This window comes from Rhincodon typus, chromosome 28 (genome assembly GCF_021869965.1).
Source record: "Rhincodon typus isolate 14 chromosome 28, sRhiTyp1.1, whole genome shotgun sequence".
NCBI lineage: Eukaryota > Metazoa > Chordata > Chondrichthyes > Orectolobiformes > Rhincodontidae > Rhincodon > Rhincodon typus.
Window position 1 is genome coordinate 6,280,183 of NC_063359.1, and position 18,664 is coordinate 6,298,846.

The 18,664-nt window shown below is 40.7% G+C and overlaps 1 protein-coding gene and 1 long non-coding RNA gene across 2 annotated transcripts in view; one reads left to right on the top strand and one right to left on the bottom strand.

Annotated features, from left to right (window-relative positions):
- Positions 1 to 6,730: 6,730 nt before the first annotated feature.
- Positions 6,731 to 9,696, bottom strand: LOC125486356. The gene is made up of 3 exons (XR_007265036.1): positions 9,604 to 9,696; positions 7,395 to 7,441; positions 6,731 to 7,028 (listed from the first exon to the last, which is right to left on the bottom strand). It is a non-coding gene; the product is annotated as an uncharacterized LOC125486356 (long non-coding RNA).
- A 99-nt stretch (positions 9,697 to 9,795) lies between these two features.
- Positions 9,796 to 18,664, top strand: part of abca2 (ATP-binding cassette, sub-family A (ABC1), member 2) — a 402,151-nt gene continuing 393,282 nt past the window's right edge. Inside the window, exon 1 of the mRNA XM_048613349.1 lies at positions 9,796 to 10,122. Within this exon, the coding sequence (XP_048469306.1) occupies positions 10,057 to 10,122 (66 nt within the window). The 5' untranslated portion in view covers positions 9,796 to 10,056. The remainder of the gene's footprint in view (positions 10,123 to 18,664) is intronic.

Genomic DNA, 18,664 nt, shown 5'->3' on the forward strand with positions numbered 1-18,664 from the left:
TGTAAGTATCCTGAATTGTCACATCACTACCTCCTGTATTACAATCCATGTATCAAACTAACGTTGTATCAGTTGTAATCATTGTAATCAGAATTTCATGTAACAACTATTTGCATAAAACAGATGGACAGTTCCTGTGTTACATTTAGAAACATACTGATACAACTTTGTATTTAACCAGACAAATCACAGTGGGCTATATTTTGTCATAGCAGAGCATATAATGGCATGTGTTGTTAGATACATTTAAACTTATTCAAGCAAAATTAAATCTAACAAGTTGCTTAAAGTATAAGGGCAACAGGTAAACTGGGACCTGGGGGAATGGGGAAAGCAATTGTGGATTTCAATAAGATTGATAATTTGTGAAATTAACAGGGCAAGGACTGAGAAGAAACTTAAATCAGCACATTCTGCGAGGAGTAAGGTAATGAATGAGAAATAAAGACAGGGAAAATCAGCTTGGTTTAAGTGACAGAGAACAATGAGACAGAGGACAGTTCTGTTTTCATTTAGAATTTTTAAAACCTCCAACAATAATAAAATGCTGCTGGTAATGATATTTACTGATTTGTGGTTTATGTAGTTCCTATATGTTCATCTGAGTAACACATACCACAGATAGCTGGGTCTTCTTCAGTCAGACATCTGAAATTATTTGCATCTTCTATGTAAATAAAGCAATTTCAAACCATTTAACACTGTCCTGTTATGAGGCAGTCTGATTTGCAAAGCTAACCATGAAGCAGGATTACTCAAAAAGCAACTTTAGTGTTTTGTTGCAAATCACTCGCCTACTTGATGTTGCTTTGAATTTCCACATAACTGACAGCAAACGTGATTATCTCCAACCCTTGAGAATAAAATCCACTCCTTTATTCCTTTGGATGCAGTCAAAATCAGTATTATAGGGGGCATCTTAAAACTGGGTGGAATTTGTTGGAGGTGGGCCTGTAGGTTGGCTTTGGGGTGTATATTTGAGTAGGCGTGAGGCTGGGTGAGTGGGGAGGGGGGTGGGGAGCGGGTACAGGTCACGCTGCCCAATCAAGCTCCAGATGGGAAGGGTGAGGGCAGCCTTGCAGTCCAGAAGCAAATTATGCCTTTCTGTAGCCACCTAAAGGCCACTTAAAAACCTCCTCTGACTGCTGCTGGAATTTTTCCAGCCTTTGGCAGGAACTCACCAGGAAGAGCAAACTGTTGGGTTTGCCTGGAATTTAACTGGGGAGAAAATGTTCTTTCCTTCTTGGCTGCTCTGTGTCTGATTGAGGGATTCGGCTTTACGTGACAGGGCTGGAGGAAAACCCATTTGCTGTGACCCCTCCCTGCTACTTCATCCCATCCACACTCACCTCTCTCTGTGTTTCTATCATCTATCCCTGGTACAGGCCCCATTGTTGTACCAGCAGTGGCCAGCAACCTGGACGCGCTGCTCTCAGGGCAAGATGTCTGACCTCCTTGGGCCTTATGTAACATGAGGCTTCATGCTGCCCAGGTAGGTGAATATGATTGGGCCTCCTGTTATGATGGTGGGCACAAAACTCAAATACTATGGATGTTTTTAGCCTTGATACTAAAATGTATGTTTTTTTTAGAAAGAACCATTACAATGCCAAATGACTACAAATACAAATTCAGTGGTTTCCTCTTCCAGGAATATATAAAAGAGAGTTGCATCACAAATTTGTGTGCTATTATTAGACTGCTGTAGACTCGGGAATGTTTAGTAAGCTAGGGAAGTTGCCATTTGAGATTAGTCATAAACACTCCTGCACTGCAGGTAAAGAAGAAGGCAATCTCTTACTTAGAGCACTGCAAGCCAGTTAGGAAAGGAATTAAAATATAGGAGTTTCAGTCTGGCTACAAAACCAAGAACTTTGAAAATCAACTGTTCAACAGCTGACATTAGTGCTACCTATACAACAGAATTACAGCCACAACATCATCTTATCTGCTCTTCACAAACAATTCAGATTCGATTCATATAACCTCTACTACTTTTACCTCTTTGTTTCTAATCTTTGTGTCTTTGTCGGTATTTCTTCTCCCAGTTAGTAATGAATAAATTCCTTGTATGTTTATAATTCAGGAAGCCAGATTAAATTGACTCCTTTTAAAAAATATTGCTACATTTGTGTCTGGGAGAAAGGTATCCAAAAGGGAAGGCATCATTTTAAGATTAACTTTGTTGCAATGAATTGAGGAGTTGTGTGAATAAAGAAGAGGAGTCTGTTTATCCCATTTCACACAGTAACTTAATATTTTGGATTAATCCATCAGGAACTGTAATGAATTGGGGAATCTCATTCAAGGTCTAGGTGTAACATGGGACTTCCCATTGGTTGGTAGGCAGGTGTCCCCATTATCCATTTTAAATTCTGTCCATTGCTTCTCTTTCTATACATAGAAAATAAAAGTTTAAAAGTAAGTAAGAAAGTAACTTCCTGTTCTTTATTTGTCCGACAGAGAACTGAAAGCTTAAATGTGGACACAATAGAGGAGGGAGAAAAATGATTCCAGACTTTAAAGTTCACAAGTCATTGACACAAGCATGGACTCGAACCTGTGGCCTCAGCGTGGACTTGAACCTGTGGCCTCAGCGTGGACTCGAACCTGTGGCCTCAGCGTGGACTCGAACCTCTGGCCTCAGTGTGGACTCAGACCCCCAGCCTCAGCGTGGAATCGACTCCCAGCACACCTGGCCTCGAGGTGAAGCCTAGTGCAGTCTGGGTTGGAAGGTCTGTTATTCTGAACTCTTATTTCTCTACTTTTCTTATTTATTGCTGGACTTTTTATTTCTTTATTTTTCTAATTTCTTTCCCGTAAGAATTTGTACTTAAGAATCTGTACCTAGATACCTTAGTGCCTAAGATGGCACCTTAAGTGGCGACTTGTAAACTTTCCACTGTACTTCTGTGAGTGCATGTGACAATAAAGCTAATTCTAATTTGGTAATTTCCTCATCATTAGCAAATAAGCTTTTATTGACCTCAGCGCCTCAACTGGAAATTCTCATCTTTGTGTTCAAATCCCTAGACGGCCTTACACTTCTGTAGCTTTGTGGTCTTCTTGCATCTGACAATCCTGGAGAACATGGTATTGTCCTTTCTCTGATCTGTGTATCCCCACTTCTTTGCTCAACCATTGGTGGCCATTCTTTTCGCTGTCTAAGCCACAAAGTTTGGAATTCTGTCTGCAAACCCCTTTGTCTCTCCGCTTCTATCCTCCTTTAGGTCACTGTTTAAAACCCAGCTTGTTTTCCGAGTCATTGTTCACTTATTCCAAGAACTTCACCATTGACGCAATCTTGATTTTCAATTGACTATTTGCCTGTGAAGTGCTTTGCGATGTTTCACTAATCATGGAATTTTTATGCTATAGTGAGAGGCCATTTAGCCAATTTAGTTTATTAGAACAAAAGTTGCTGAATCAATGCAAATTGTTATTCTTGGTTGTGGTGATGTGCAAAATTTCTATTTTGTGCCCTTAAAGAGATAAGGCTGATCCACAGTTCTGTTTGGACAACAGGATAATTTTGTAAACATTTCACAGTATAACTCCCTTATCATTTTAAAATAATATAAGCATCTGACTTATTGTGATCAATGACACTGAAGAGCTGATATTATAGAATGATTGTGTGGCGAGTATAATTATGGAAATGAACATCTAATCCCTCCTTGTAAGGATCAGGGGAATCATGATTAATGGATTGTAATTAAAACAATCAGAGTTTGCAAAATAAATACAGAGAGGAGACGATTTGGCCCAACATATTTCATTCCTTGAGATAAGACCCACAATCGCCCATCATTCCCTTATACACTTAATGGTCAGGTCCTGAGGAGTGTTGCTGAACAAAGAGACTTTGAGGTGCAGGTTCATAGATCCTTGCAAGTGGAGTCCCAGGTAGATAGCATTGTGAAGACTGTGTTTGGTATGCTTGCTTTATTGGTCTGTGCATTGAGTATAGGAGTCGGGACGTCATGTTGTGGCTGTACAGGACATTCGTTAGGCCACTTTTTGGAATACTGTGTGCAGTTCTGGTCTCCCTGCTATAGGATGTTGTGAAACTTTAAAGGGTTCATAAAAGATTTACAAAGATGTTGCCAGGGCTGGAGGGTTTGAGCTATATAGAGAGGCTGAATAGGCTGGGGCTATTTTCTCTGGAGCATCGGAGGCTTTAGGGGTGACCTTATAGAGGCTTATAAAATTATGAGAGGTACGGATAGGGTGAATAGCCAAGGTCTTTTCCCCGGGGTAGGGGAGTCCAAAACTAGAGGACATAGGTTTAAGTTGAGAGGGGAAAGACTTAAAAGGAACCTAAGGAGTAACATTTTCACACAAAGGGTGGTGTACATATCGAATCAGCTGCTCGAGGAAGTGGTTGAGGCTAGTACAATAAGGCATTTGGATGGGGTCTATGAATAGGAAGGGTTTAGAGCGATATGGGTCAAATACTGGCAAATGAGACTAGATTAATGTAGGATATCTGGTTGGCATGGACGCATTGGACTGGTGGGTTTGTTTCTCTGCTGTACATTTCTATGGCTCTATGTTTCTGCTGTTTGCAAAATATTACCAAGCATTTTGCTGCCACCACTAAAGTGGAAATCCATTCCATGTATTGATCATTCTGAAGAAATTTTAGCATAAAAATTAAATCTGCCTCCTACTTAGCCATGTCCTTACAAGGATTTCCTAAGTTTCTCAAGTTAGTCTTCAAAGTTCAACCCACTGATGCTGCAGGACCATGTGCCCTCTGGATTAAAGTTTCAATTCAGTTCAAGGTTCTCATTTTAATATCTCTTCACACGGGTTGAATTTGGACAATTATTGAAGTTGTTATTTTGGTAATAATGGTGATTGGAACGATGCTTTGAGTCTGGAGGGGGTGTTTTTAAGTTGAAGTACAGCATTGAATATAATCCTTTTATTGATGTAGTTTGATGTTTCAGCCAATGTGTGGAGCTCTTTTTATTCTGATCTCAGCACTGAGATCTTTCAGGAGAATGGTTGCAGTTTGACAGGAGGATTAATAAAGTGGATGGACACAGCACTGAAACTACCCTAGTTGAAGTTACTATTGATATTGTCTGCAAAAATTATCAGCAGTATAGTTTTGAGCTTTCTTTCTGACGCCTCTAACCCTGTGTAAGACTGTCTATTGCTTATCCAGTCATAGCCAGTGAATCTGCTGCAATGGCTTGTATTCCTAAGCAAGCAGCATTAACATTTGAATGCCCGGAGATATACCCTTGGCTTCTCCTGTTTCTCAACTACCAGAGGATTCTAGAATGTTACAGAACAGAAGGCTGTGCTGTTCCTTTGGAGGGGTTATCCAATTTGTCAAAATCTCTTTCTCTTTCTTCATTGTTCTGCTTCATTTTCAAATACAGTGTGTATCCAGTTTGCTAATCAATATCATTTGTAGGCATAAATTCCAGTTTTGCATGTATGTTGACTAAACTCCAGCTTTACCTCCCCAACGACCTCTCTTGACCCATTCGTTATCTCTGAAATGCCTGTTCAAAAACCAACTGGTGAGCTGTTCCAATTAAACATTGAGAAAATGAAGGCCATTGCCTTTAGCTCCTGCTGTAGGTTTTGTTCTCCACGAGTAATTTCAAGGTCCCCTTGACCATTGCCTTAGGCAAAACCAAACTGCTTGCAAACTTGATTCCTTGTTTGATCCTGAGCTGAGCATGTGATCCTATATAGATATCACAGTGTGGAGCTGGAGGAACACAGCAGGCCAGGCAGCATCAGAGGAGCAGGAAAGCTGACGTTTCAGGTCGAGACCCTTCTTCAGAAATGCTCTCCATCACAAAGACATTCTTTTTTTGCATTCTTAGAATCTTAGATTTAGCTTTGTTGTCACATGAGTACAGTGAAATGTTTACAAGTCACCACTTACAGTGCCATCCTAGGCACAAAGGTGTCTAGGTACAGATTCTTATGTATAAATTCTTAGGGAAAAAATACTTTTAAAAAAAGAAAGAAATAAAATGTCCAGCATTACAGATCATAGGAATAAATTAGAAAAAGAATAAAGAAATAAAATGTTCAGAATAACAGTCCTTCCAACCCAGTCCACTCCGACTAGCCTCCAGTCCATGCTGGGCCTTGACTCCAGGAGATTATTCTTGAATTATCTCGAGCTTGGTAGTCCACGCTGGGCCAAGAGACCATCACAACGGGCTGAGAAACCATCATGCCGGGCCAACAGATTGCCGCGCCTGGCCTGTGCTGAGGCTGGGAGTTCAGGACATTGCTGAGATGAAATTCATAAGCAGTCTGTTATCTCTGCCTTAGCTTCATGGTTGTTGTAACGCTTCTCCATCTCTTTCTTACCTCTGGACTCTCACTCAGTGGACTCCAGGGGGTTTTTCTTTTGTTTCAATCCTAAAACCACATGCCTCTACCCTTATCTAAATCAGGAGTCCACCCAATCCCTCTTTGAACACTTCTCCAGGATTAATTACTCTGAAGTAGCAGGTTCATTTCCTAGATATGAGTTATTGCTCAGGTTAGGTCACCTTAAAATTGTCACCTCTGTTTCTTCTGTCCAAGTTTGGTGCATATTACCATCTTACATACAATTTATTGATTTTCCGTTTTGGTTTATAAGCAATGAATCACATCCGGCCAAAATCTTCTCCCTTCTTAAGCTGATGCAGTAAACAATAAATTGCACACACAAAAAAAAGACTTGATCATTTGATATAGGAAAATTATGTTTTTTTTATGTTTATATGCACCTGAAAGTATTCTTTCAGTTAAACATACAGATCATGGTTGTGCATATTTTTTTTCCACCACACAACTATGTGTAAACTACATCTGCAAGAGAAAACAGTTTGAAAACATTTTTTGAACTATTTTGAAAATATCACATGTGCAGGGGTGTGTCCATTCAAGATTGACCTTTGAAGTCCCAATAATCATTGTTTTCACTTTTAGGTTTAATGCTTTGAGCTAGATCATAATGCAAGAATTCTCCATCAATAGATGATTAATGTTCCTTCTTTCTGTAATATATAGAATTGTAGTTATTTGTTAATAGCTAGACTACATCATCAATGATATCAAATCACGTGGATTGTGTCTTGATTGAAGAATTCTTAGCAAAGCTCTGCTCTACTATAATTCTGAATGCTATTTAATGTCAGAAAAGGTGACTCATTTGCATGAGTCTAGTCCAGTGCTCATCTGTCCAAAGCTCTCCAAAGTTATAGAATCATACAGCACAGAAACACACTCTTAGATCCAACCAGTCCATGCTGACCATAATCCCAAACTAAACTAGTCCCACCTGCCTGTGTTTGACCTATATCCCTCCAAACATTTCTTATTGACTTACTTATCTAAATATCCTTTAAACGTTGTAACTGTACCTGCATCCACCACTTCTTCAGGAAGTTCTCTTCACACACAAGCCACTCTGTGTAAAAAAAATTGCCCCTCAATTAGGTTAAGAATATTTATAGATTTCACAGTTCACCTTAATTTGCCTAACTTTTTAATGTTTGTTCTCTATATCTTCAATCTCAAGAATCACACCAGTTACCTTTTGAATCCATTTATATTATGCTTCAAGATCCTTCCTCATTAACTTAATCCATTCCTTTATTATCCTGTTATTCAATATGTCCTGCCTGATGTCTCTTGTTAACTCTACCTTCCTAAAGTTTAAAGTTTCCCCCTTCCCAACTCCATTCTAATTTGGTACCCCTACCACACCTTCCCTCCCCTTCTGTTGTTGTTGCACTGCACCCATTGGACAGAGCTTGTAACTTGTTTTTTGTCAGTCCAAAACACAGGAGATTTAGTCGTGGAGAAACAAAATTTAAACAGGAGATTTGGTGATGGTAAACAGAAGTGTTCAAAGGTGAAAAAAGCATCCCTGGATAGACAAAAAAAATTAAAAGCATGTGAACAAAGAAAATATAAAGTTTAAAGTGTCCTTTGCTATTCGAACCCTTCACCATTGTGAATAAAATTGATATCCATTAACTTTCTTATACCTTTCATAATGTTGAACATTCACCATTCCCTCAAAGAAAATCCAGACTTTATTTTCATAGATTTCCTACAGTGCAAAAGCAGGCCATTCAGCCCATCATGTCCACACTGACCCTCCAAATAGCATCCCACCCCATCCCTGTATTTTCCATGGCCAAGCCAACCTAACCTGTACATCTTTGAACTGTGGCAAGAAACTAGAGCACCCAGAGGAAACCCACGCAAAAATGGAGAGAATGTACAAACTCCATACAGACAGTCACTTGAGGGTGTAAGTGATCCCAGGTTGCTGGCACTGTGAGGCAGCAGTGCGAACCACTGAACCATCGTGCCGCCCTTGAACAGTGTTGAACAATTTCCTTTTATCTTCAGTTGCTGATACTTGAAGCCATCATTGTTGTTTACTTCTGTACCCTTGTCATATCTTGACTGATTTTGCCTGATCTGCAATGCATTTTCAGCATTTTGTCTATTTGGGATTGAAAATAACTTGTGAAAATTTGAAATAAGTTTAATTTGACTGTACTTTCTGTAATTTGCAATTTGAAATGATTTATCCTCAGATTATACAGTTGATATTGAACGGATATTGTAAATATTCGGAGCATTACAATTGCTTTCTGGTGTCCAAGGATGGTACATGCTGTATGGGGATGAGTTGAATTTTATTACGCTTTCTGCAATTTTCAAGTTGAAATGTTTTGTAATGTACTTTTACAAATGCTATGAATAAAGTATATTTTTAGAAAAAAATTCAATTCTACTACAATAATTAATGCATTTATTCATATATCCTTCTTGGAATTACTTTGCAGGTGAAAATGTTACGACGATTGTACTCATTAGTTGCAGGCCTCTGGTGGATAGTAAGGTCTACATGTGAACAGCAAATTCTGCTGCAGTGGTGCCAATGAAGGTGTGGTCACTATTGGATACTCTAGTTCTCTGTCACGCATATTCATACATATGCTCACAAATACATATCAGTAGAAACACTGAAACATATACAATGATGTGCATGTGTATGAACATATTTACACTTAAGGATATCTCATTTGGAAGCACATTTGCCTCTGAGTCATAAGATTTTGGGCTCAAGTCCCACTCCAGAACTTTGGCACCAAAGTCAAAGCTGCCATTCTCAGGTGGTATTAAGGGTGATGCCTGTCAAATAAGACATTAATCTAAAGTCTTGTCTGCAGTCTCAGGTGAACTTACAACCTCTCAGGACCGTATCCCTTAATCACAAAAAGAACAAATTTATTGATCATAAACCACGTCCTTATTTTATGAGACCTTGCTGCCAGCAATATTCCCGGCTGCAATTCCTACATCACAACAATGGCTACACGTCAAAAGTACTTCAACTCTCTGTAGAGCAGACTTCCTGTGGTTGTGAAAGGCGCTATACAAATGAAAAGTTTTTTCCTCCAAATATACACACATAATGCATTGAAGTATAAACACCTTTGTGAAGATGCGCATATGCAGTCAGATATCTACATGATCAACTCTGAAATATTGGAAACGCACGATTACATCTGTTTTCCCCCCGGTGCAGAGTAACAAAGTGAGACTCACAAGAGATGCAGATACGGGGGGTGCACGAGCACGACGGGGGCAAGCGGGATGACGGGGACGCGCTCGGGCGCCCAGAACTGGGTGACAGCGGTAGCGCGCGTCCCCAGAGCGACGGCGGGGGACGCGGGCAGAGAGAGACGGGAGCGAGCGCGCTCGCGGGCACGCTGCAGCCGCTTGCCTCCTGCTTCTTGTCTTTGTTTCCAGCGCCCACCCTCCCCGTCCCCCCGGGTTTATTTATTTTCTTTGTGGTGTGGGGTTAGGAGGAGGGGGCAGCGATGTTGGGGCTATTCCCCCCTTTACCCCGGGGCTGCGGGACCACTGCTACCGCCCCCAGTGAGCAGAGTCCGGGCGTAGAGCGAGCGGAGAGGCGCCGCTAACCTTCCGCTATCCGCAGCCTCTCTCTCTCTCTGTCACACACACACACACACACACAGAGAGAGAGAGAGCGCAGCCATGGGCTTCCTCCACCAGCTACATCTCCTACTCTGGAAGAACATCACCCTGAAACGCCGGAGCCCGGTGAGTGACTTCTCCCCCAACCCCCCCCACTTCTTGTTTTAAAACAAAAATAAAAATAAACCCTCGGTCTGCAGCTTTTCTGTAAGGGGAATCCGTCTGGTCATTGCTGGTGGGTTCAGCTTCCTGATTGAGGGAGGGTTTCTGTTCTGACAGAATGCCCCCGCACAGTCTCCCAGACATTCCCTCCTGACCCGGGAGTTCGTCTTCCCTCCCTCCCGAAGTTTCTTCCCGTTGGCCTGGGGAAAGCAGACCCAGCTGCTGGTTACATTGTGCTAGCGCCTGTCTGCCTGCAGGGAGATACACTTCTGTCACTACGCACTTCAGCATCTATACTCGAGCGGTGCAATGCATTTGTCCGTGGCCCTCAACTGGAAATATATAAAAAAGCGCTTCCAGTTGCCAGACGTTATAAATATAATACGGCTTTGAGCGTGTCTGCCTGGGTTTGACCAGTGCCTGGGATAGACTAGTAACTGTGACATGGCCATCTTTTTGAGGCTTCAGCGTTAACCCTTTCCTAGTTTTGTACCAAACGTCAGACCTTTCGTAACAGTCAACAGTTGAGTTAAATCTGTGCTCGGGGGTAATGCTTAATAAGTGTTGTCGTAGTATTAACAAACTGCATCTCTACAGAGCAGGCAATCTGACTTGATGGTGGGGCAATTTCTCAGTGTTTTTTCAGGGCATAAGGTAGTAATTGGTGGTCATCATAAGACATAGGAGCAGAAATTAGGCCATTCGGCCCATCAAGTCCGCTCTGCCGTTCAATCATGGCTGATAAGTTCCTCAACCCCATTCTCCTGCTTTCTCCCCCTAACCCTTGATCCCCTTAATAATCAACAACGTATCATTTTTGTTTTTGTTTGCCAATCACTATTTCGCTTGGAAGCAGGGAGGGAGACGGAGAGACTTTTTGACTTCATTGGTTCTTAGCAGCATGAATTGCTTTGCTATCCACATTAAACACGGGAGCAGAAATGCAGTCTCAATGTACCAATCCATTAATCAATAACACTGGGCATGATCAATAAAATATGTGATACAACAGCATTGGACTCAAAATGTAATAGCCCTTTGGTGTACTATGTTTATTTGCTTGTTCACTGGTCCGTAGCCTGCTGGATAACATTGGCTAGGGTCGATGCACGTTATAGTAATCGTGTGATTTAAATTGCTGGCGAGCTTGCATTTTGCAATTGTGTTGTGATTTTTACCACTTTCTGGTTTGCACCTTATGCTAACTGTAGAACACTTGTGATTTAGTCAGAAGGTTGTGAATGCAAGCCCCAAATGAGAGACTTGAGTATGTAATTCAGAGCGACATTGCAAAGTAGGACTGTTGAGCTGCTTCCTGTCGGATGTTCTGCCTTACAGGTGAATCATTGAACTGAGTTTCCATCTTGGGCCTTGGCCAACATTTATCCCTCAACCAACTTCACTAAAACACATTATCTGGACATTTTATGGTAGCTTGCTGTACACAATTTGTCTCTTGTGTTTCATAGATGGCAACAATAAGATGAATCGAAAAAGTGCATTATTGTGCACTTTGGGGCATCCTCAGGTTGTGAAAGGTGCTATAAGAATGTACATTCTTCTTCATCAGTAACACATTTGGCGTCCTTGAATGTTACAATACCAGCTGTAGAATTCAAAGAGATGGAACAGGAAGATGGAAAAACTGACTTGTATCAAGTTCTTGCAAGTTCTGGCCCTTTCTTGGAAAGGCCATCGGAACAATGTCTACATGGTTGCCTGCAGTGGTCTATGTTTTATTTTTAAAAAACCTGTTTGTGTGAAGAATGTTTAAAATTTTAAATTGGAGGTACATTTGCTCATTTGGAGCCAGGTGTAAAAATTAACTTGAAGATATATCTAAGACAAGTGAATATAATGGAGCAGAGTTGGATTTGAGAGACCCAACAGTAAAACTTCTGAAAAAGTGTGTAATTTTTCAGTCGATTTAATGATGGCTTCAAACAATATTGAAACTGTGAAACTATTTTGAGTTGCATTACAGCCTTTCTCAACGGCTGTGTCAGTTAAATATATCGTAGTGTCAGCTGTGACCCAACGAGTAGCACACTTGCCTTCGATCTGAAAGTTGTGGGTAAAAATCCAGCATTTGGGCATAACACTAGGGGTGTGTGGGAAGTTTCATGCTTTGCATGAGACATTGTTGAGGCATTGTCTTTCGATATAAAATACCTGATGGCTGTTTTTATAAATACTTCAAATATAGCAAAGGAATGGTGACTATGTTCATAATCATTGTTGATAGTTGAATGTATGAGCACATGTATTACACTTGGGGAAAGAACCCCAAAAATAAGAGACCTAAGGGTGCAGGTGCACAGATCCTTGAAAGTGGAGTTGCAGGTCGACAGGATGGTGAAGAAGGCGTTTAGTACACTTGCTTTTATTGGTCAGTGAATTGAGCATAGGAGTTGGGAGGTCATGTTGCGGCTGTACCTCAGAGTGACCCCATGGTTAGTCTCCGACTGTTACCAGGGGGAGAGACAGACTCAGCTAGGGAATGAAGTTTGGAGCAGGAACCAAAAATAGCGTCTTCAGTCTTCACAAAATAAAACTGCAGTAAAATTCTGATCATCCAATGTTGGATGTCTGATAAGCAACCTGACTGCAGAGTCAGAATGGAAGAGTCCAGATCAATGCTTGTGAGGTCAAGCTGGGTGTCATCAGTGTATGTGTGAAAACTGATTCTGGCTTCTGATGGTATCAAAGGATAGCATGTATATGAGAAACTAGAACGGCTAAGGATCCATGCTTATTAGAGATTATAAGAACTGCTGTTGCTGGAGTCAGAGATAAGTGTAGAGCTGGATGAACACAGCAGGCCAGGCAGCGTCAGAGGAGCAGGAACGCTGACGTTTCAGGTCGGGACCCTTCTTCAGAAATTTCTGTGTTCTGCCTGCTGTGTTCCTCCAGCTCCACACTGTGTCATGCTTGTTAGAGGGTGGGCAGCAGACGTAATGGTGCAAGAGCTGGAAGAGAAGTCATTGCCTATAGTTCTCTGGTTATGAATAGATAGAAATGAACAGAGCCGGGGTAGAGCAGTTCCAGCCAGCTATATGACTGTTTGAGAAGGATAAGGAAGGAAAGCATACTTTTGTTATCATCACACAGAATGTCATTTACATTGTGCATTCGTGTAGCACATTTCACAATTTGCAGACATGCTACAATACCTTAGCCGTTGAGGGTTTTGTTTTTTAAAGTGTAATCTGGTTTAGGAAATGCAGCAGTCAGTTTGCACACGCAAGACAGTATTGAATCTGTCTCGCAGTAATTATTGACATATAAGTATGAGGACAACAGGGGGAGATGCCCACTTTTTTAGGCAGTGGCTAGTATCACTATAGAATATCCAACATTCTTGCACCAATTGTACAATATCCTGATTATTTGAACGTTTTAATGGGACAAAATGTTGCATGACACAAGACCTCATAATATTGCCTATTGTTGGCAACATTTGATGTTCTCAGTAAAGAAGTGCTCTTTCTTTCAGCTGTTATCTGTATTGTGCTTCTTTTCATTGTTGTACCTATAGTATTACTAAATTGCACGTGCAAATGCAAGTTTGGGCCTCTGAATTATCAAGCAGACTCCAACATCCTGTTGTATGAGGGGTGATTGGAGTTTGATCTGTTGGTCTCTGTGTTTTGCAGTGAGCTCAAGTGTTAATATAAATTGATTGTGCTCGTTATATCAAACAGCAACTTAGAGAAGATGTGAAAATGTTAATTTGAGCCCATTGTTAAAATACAGTTTTGTGACTATAGTTTAAATATATGATAAGAATCTAGGAAATGGGAGCTGGAATAAGGTTGAACCTACTTCATCATAAGATCTTGGCCAAACTTCTACATTAATGCTACTTTCCTGCCTTTTCATCAAATCCCATGAATTCCCTTAACGTTCAAAAATCTACCAATCTCTGCATCAATTATACCTAACAAATAAACGTCTGCAGCCCTAGGGAGGAGAGAGAATTCCAAAGATTGACAGTCCTCTGAGTGGAGATATTTCCCATCATATTAGTGCTAAAAGACCCATTCCTTTTCCCGATCCCTCATCCTACAGTTCCCAGCCATGAGAAAGAGCCTCTCAGTGCCTTCCCTGTTAAATCCTATGGAAGTTTTATACTTCTCGGAAATGTCTGTAATTGATGATTATAGGCCCATTCTACTCAATCTATTCTCAAGTGACAACCCTCTAACTCCAAGACTTAACCCGATGAATTTTTGTTGCACCCTCTCTCCTTTTTAAAAAAACAGCAATCTTCCTCTTGGTAAGGAGAGTTAATCCCTACATAATTACTGGAAGACTTCCTTTTTTTTCATATAATTCAACTTCGTTGAGGGCGCACACTATTTTCTTTACTGTTTTCTCATTGTGTGTTAATTTTATAGTATATTAACTTTTTGTGATTTGTGTACAAGAACTTCCATGTTTGAGTAGCGACGTTCACTAGTCTCTGACCTTCTGAAATTTAGTCTGCCAACCAAACCTGATAATTTAATATCTCCCACCTTGTCTACTCATTCGTCTTGATCTGTTAGCAGCCTTTTCACTTCCTCCTCACAGCCTACATTTTCACTAAGCTTTTGTATTGGCAGCAAGCCTGAATGCATTAAACTTGGTCACCTCACTGAAGTGACTGATTGTGGAAAATCAGGGGATGTCAAGGTAGCCACGAAGAAATCAAGTGGAGAAATTATGAAAGCCATGATTATGCAGCGAGTGGAGAGCATTTGGGACTCGCTACAGGAACTGATTGAGAAGAATTGTGTCAGTGTATTTAAAAACACGATCAAAAACGATATGAGGAAGGAGAGAATAGTTATGCCGATAGTTTAAAGAGAAAGGGTTAAAATAGAATGTGGAATAGAATATAAATAACAGCATGGGTTGATTGGGCTGAATAGCTTATTTTTGTATTGTATCTCCTGAGTAATTGCAATAAATATAACTGTGCTGCCATATACAAAGCAGAATACAGAAACATGTATGTTCTACAAAGACTATTACTTTCTCATCAAACTTTTTGACATCCTATTTGTGCCTTCATAGAGAGTCATGTCTAAAGAAGAAATGAAATGACTTTTCATTTCACACCCTAATAGCTCACCTATTTCATCCTGAAAGCCCTGGAAACAGACTCGCTGCCTGGCTGAATGATTGTAGTTCGACTCAAATGTGTATTGTTCAAGTAAATTATGACTGTGAGGAAAAATAAACATTGTCTTTTAATGCACTGGCTCTTTCCGTAATCATGATGAAAGGCAAGTACAGATAATCTCAACACTCCCCAACCAGTACTGCCTACCGTGCTGTGTGGTGTTTGCTGGTTTATGACTTTTTATGCATTCTCCCTTATTCCTTTGCGACTGCAATTTGTTTCACATCTAGTTCCTCTCTCTTTACCTGTCCCATAGCACCCTGCTGTGTTCAGTATTGAACTAGCTTTTCCCACCCCTTCCCTCTCAATCCAGCTCCTATATTCCTGTACTAGTCACACAGAAGTTTCTTGTTAGAAGTAACCTACAGTATTCATTGTAGTTTTAATTATAAGGGGAGGTCTTGTTCTGCATCCCTGCCTCTGAGTCATAAGATCAGAGTGTGAGCTCAATTCCAGAATTGATGTAAAATAAGATCAGGAAATGCTGGAGAACCTCCACAGGTCTGGCAGATTCTTTGGAGAGAGAAACAGTTAATGTTTCAATCCAGTATGACTTCTTCAGAACTGAAAGGGACTGAAAATGCTGGTTCTTAATACGGTTGACAAAGCGGGAGGAGAAACAAGTGGAACAGAGCTGAGGGTGCCTTGAGCAAAAGGCACAGGGAGTGCTAATGATAGTAAAGGAGTAATAGAGATGTAAAATAGGTATAAATGATAGGAGTGAAAATGGTTCTGCTCTGTTGAGAGCAAAGACAACATGACACAAATGAGACATTCCAAGAAGTGGTGGGGTTAATCAATCTGAAGGCCAAGCAAAGTGCTTTGGTAATGTAAGCAGGTTATGTGTTAACTCGTAAATCCTTCTAACAGGCTAAATATTGATCAGTGAGAACAAGTGTGATTCTTGGTCAGCTATGTGACGAATGGAAGGTTAGAAGTTCTACCATCATTAACCATCACTCTAGACTTTAATGTACAAGTAAAAGTATGTTGCTACAGTAAATTCAATTTCATCAAACTGCCACTGTGTTGTATTTCTTTTGATCTTTTCATGCCTTCACGACATTTAGCACTGCTCCTCACAGCGCCAGGGACTCGGGTTCGATTCCAGCTTCGGGCAAATGTCTGTGTGGAGTTTGCTCATTACTCCCTTGTCTGTGTGCGTTTCCTTTGGGTGCTGTGGTTTCCTCCCACAGTCCAATGATGCGTAGGTTAGGTGGATTGACCATGCCAAATTGCACATGGTGTTCAGGGATGTGCAAGCTCAGCAGATTAACCATGGGAAATGCAGGGGTGGTGTAGGGGGTGGGATTGGATGGTGTGCTTTTCAGAGGGTTAGTGTGGACTTTATGAGCTGAATGGTCTGCTTCCACACTGTAGGGATCCCATGATTCAGGACATCCCAAAGTTCTTCATGAACAAAGCAGTACTTTTTTTGAAGTGTTTTTGTATGGGAATATGACTGCCAATTTGTTCAGAGTAAACTTCTACGACCTGCAATGAGATGTATGACCAGAATATCTGTGGTGTTTGTTCAGGGATAAATATTGGCTGGGGCACCTGCAGAAACTCCCCTGCTCTTCTTTTAAATCATTATGAGATTATTTCCATCCCCATGAGAGCAACTCAACCAGAGACAATACTCTGGTGCACTTCTCTCTCGTATTGTATTGGATGGTTAGGCTAGATTTGGATATTTTCTAAACAAGCTGTTCAGCGATGTTATTACGTCCTGTGGAGCAGGTGGGACTTGAACCCAAGCCTCCTACCTCAGCCAGAGACACTACCATTGCACCACAGAACGTACCTTCAAACTAAATTTGATACTCAAGTCTTCAGAATCGGATTTGAACCCACAAGCCTTTGTGCAGGTGAAAATTGTTGCAGAAAGTAATGCTGTACTCTGTAGAACCTCACGGCCAACACATTTCAATTTATTTGCATGTGATTTGAATTGAGTGACATTTTGTGCCATTGTCTTTATTTTCTAGTTAGGCAAGAATTCTTTATAAGCTTCACGAATGATATTTCAACAGCCGGGATTTAATTGGAGCACATGAAATACAAAGGTCTGGTTTACAATCTTGAACTTTCATTAAGATGAATCACTTTGCTAATAGTTGGTCTAAATTGTCTTATATAGCCCTACTTAGCAAACCTCAGCTGCTAAGTTGTATGAATAATTAATTGTCTTGAAGTTAAGGATGTGAAAGTTGAGGATGTGAAAAGACCAAAACAGTGGGTTCTGTTGCTTTAGCTGATTCCTAAATATCTGATCGAAGTGGGGTTATGGATAATTCCGCACCTTCACAAGTTGTGTTCCCCAATAATACCCTTGTTATATGATTATGCATTTCTTAGAATACTTAAAATAAATTCTCTTGAAAATGTTGCCAACATACAACAGACTATTAGTACCTTCAGATACCAAAGATGTCGATAACTAATTTTATAAAGTCATAGGGGCATACAGCATGGAAACAGACCCTCTGGTCCAACCAGTTCACGCTGACTGTGTTCCCAAACTGAACTATTCACAACTTCCTGTGTTTGGCCCATATCCCTCCAAATCTTTCCCGTTCATGAACTTATCCAAATGTCTTTTAAAAATTATAAATTTACCTGCATCCACCACTTCCTCTGGAAGTTCATTCCAGATGCAAACCACTCTCTGCAAACAAAGTTGCTGTTTATGTCCTTTTTTAAATCTCTCTCCTCTCACATTAAAAATATGCCCCCTAGTTTTGAAGTCCCCCATGCTGGGGAAAGACTCTTGTCATTCACCTTTTATATGCCCCTCATGATTTTATAAACCTCAACAATAAGGTCACCCCTCAACGTCCTATGCTCCAGTGAAAAATGTCACAGTCTTTTCAGTCTATGTTTTATATCTCGAACCCTCTATTCCGGGCAACATCCTAGTAAATCCTGTTTGAACCGTCTCCAGTTTAATAATATCTTTCATGTAACAGGGCGACCAGAACTGCGCACAGTACTCCAGAAGAGGCCTCACTAACATCCTGTACAATCTCAACGTGACGTCCCAACTCCTATATTCAGAGGTCTGAGCAGTGAAGGCAAGTGTGCTAATTGCCTTCTTAACCACCCTATCTATCTGTGACGCAAATTTCAAAGAATTATGTACCTAAACTCCAAGGTCTGTTTGTTCTACAACAGTACCCAGGGCCCTACTATTAATTGTATTAGTGCTGCCCTTGTTTGTTTTACCAAGGTGCAATACCTCTCATTTATCCAAATTAAACTCCATCTGCCACTCCTGAACCCACTAACCCAATCGATCAAGATCCTTTTGTAATCTTAGATAACCTTCTTCAC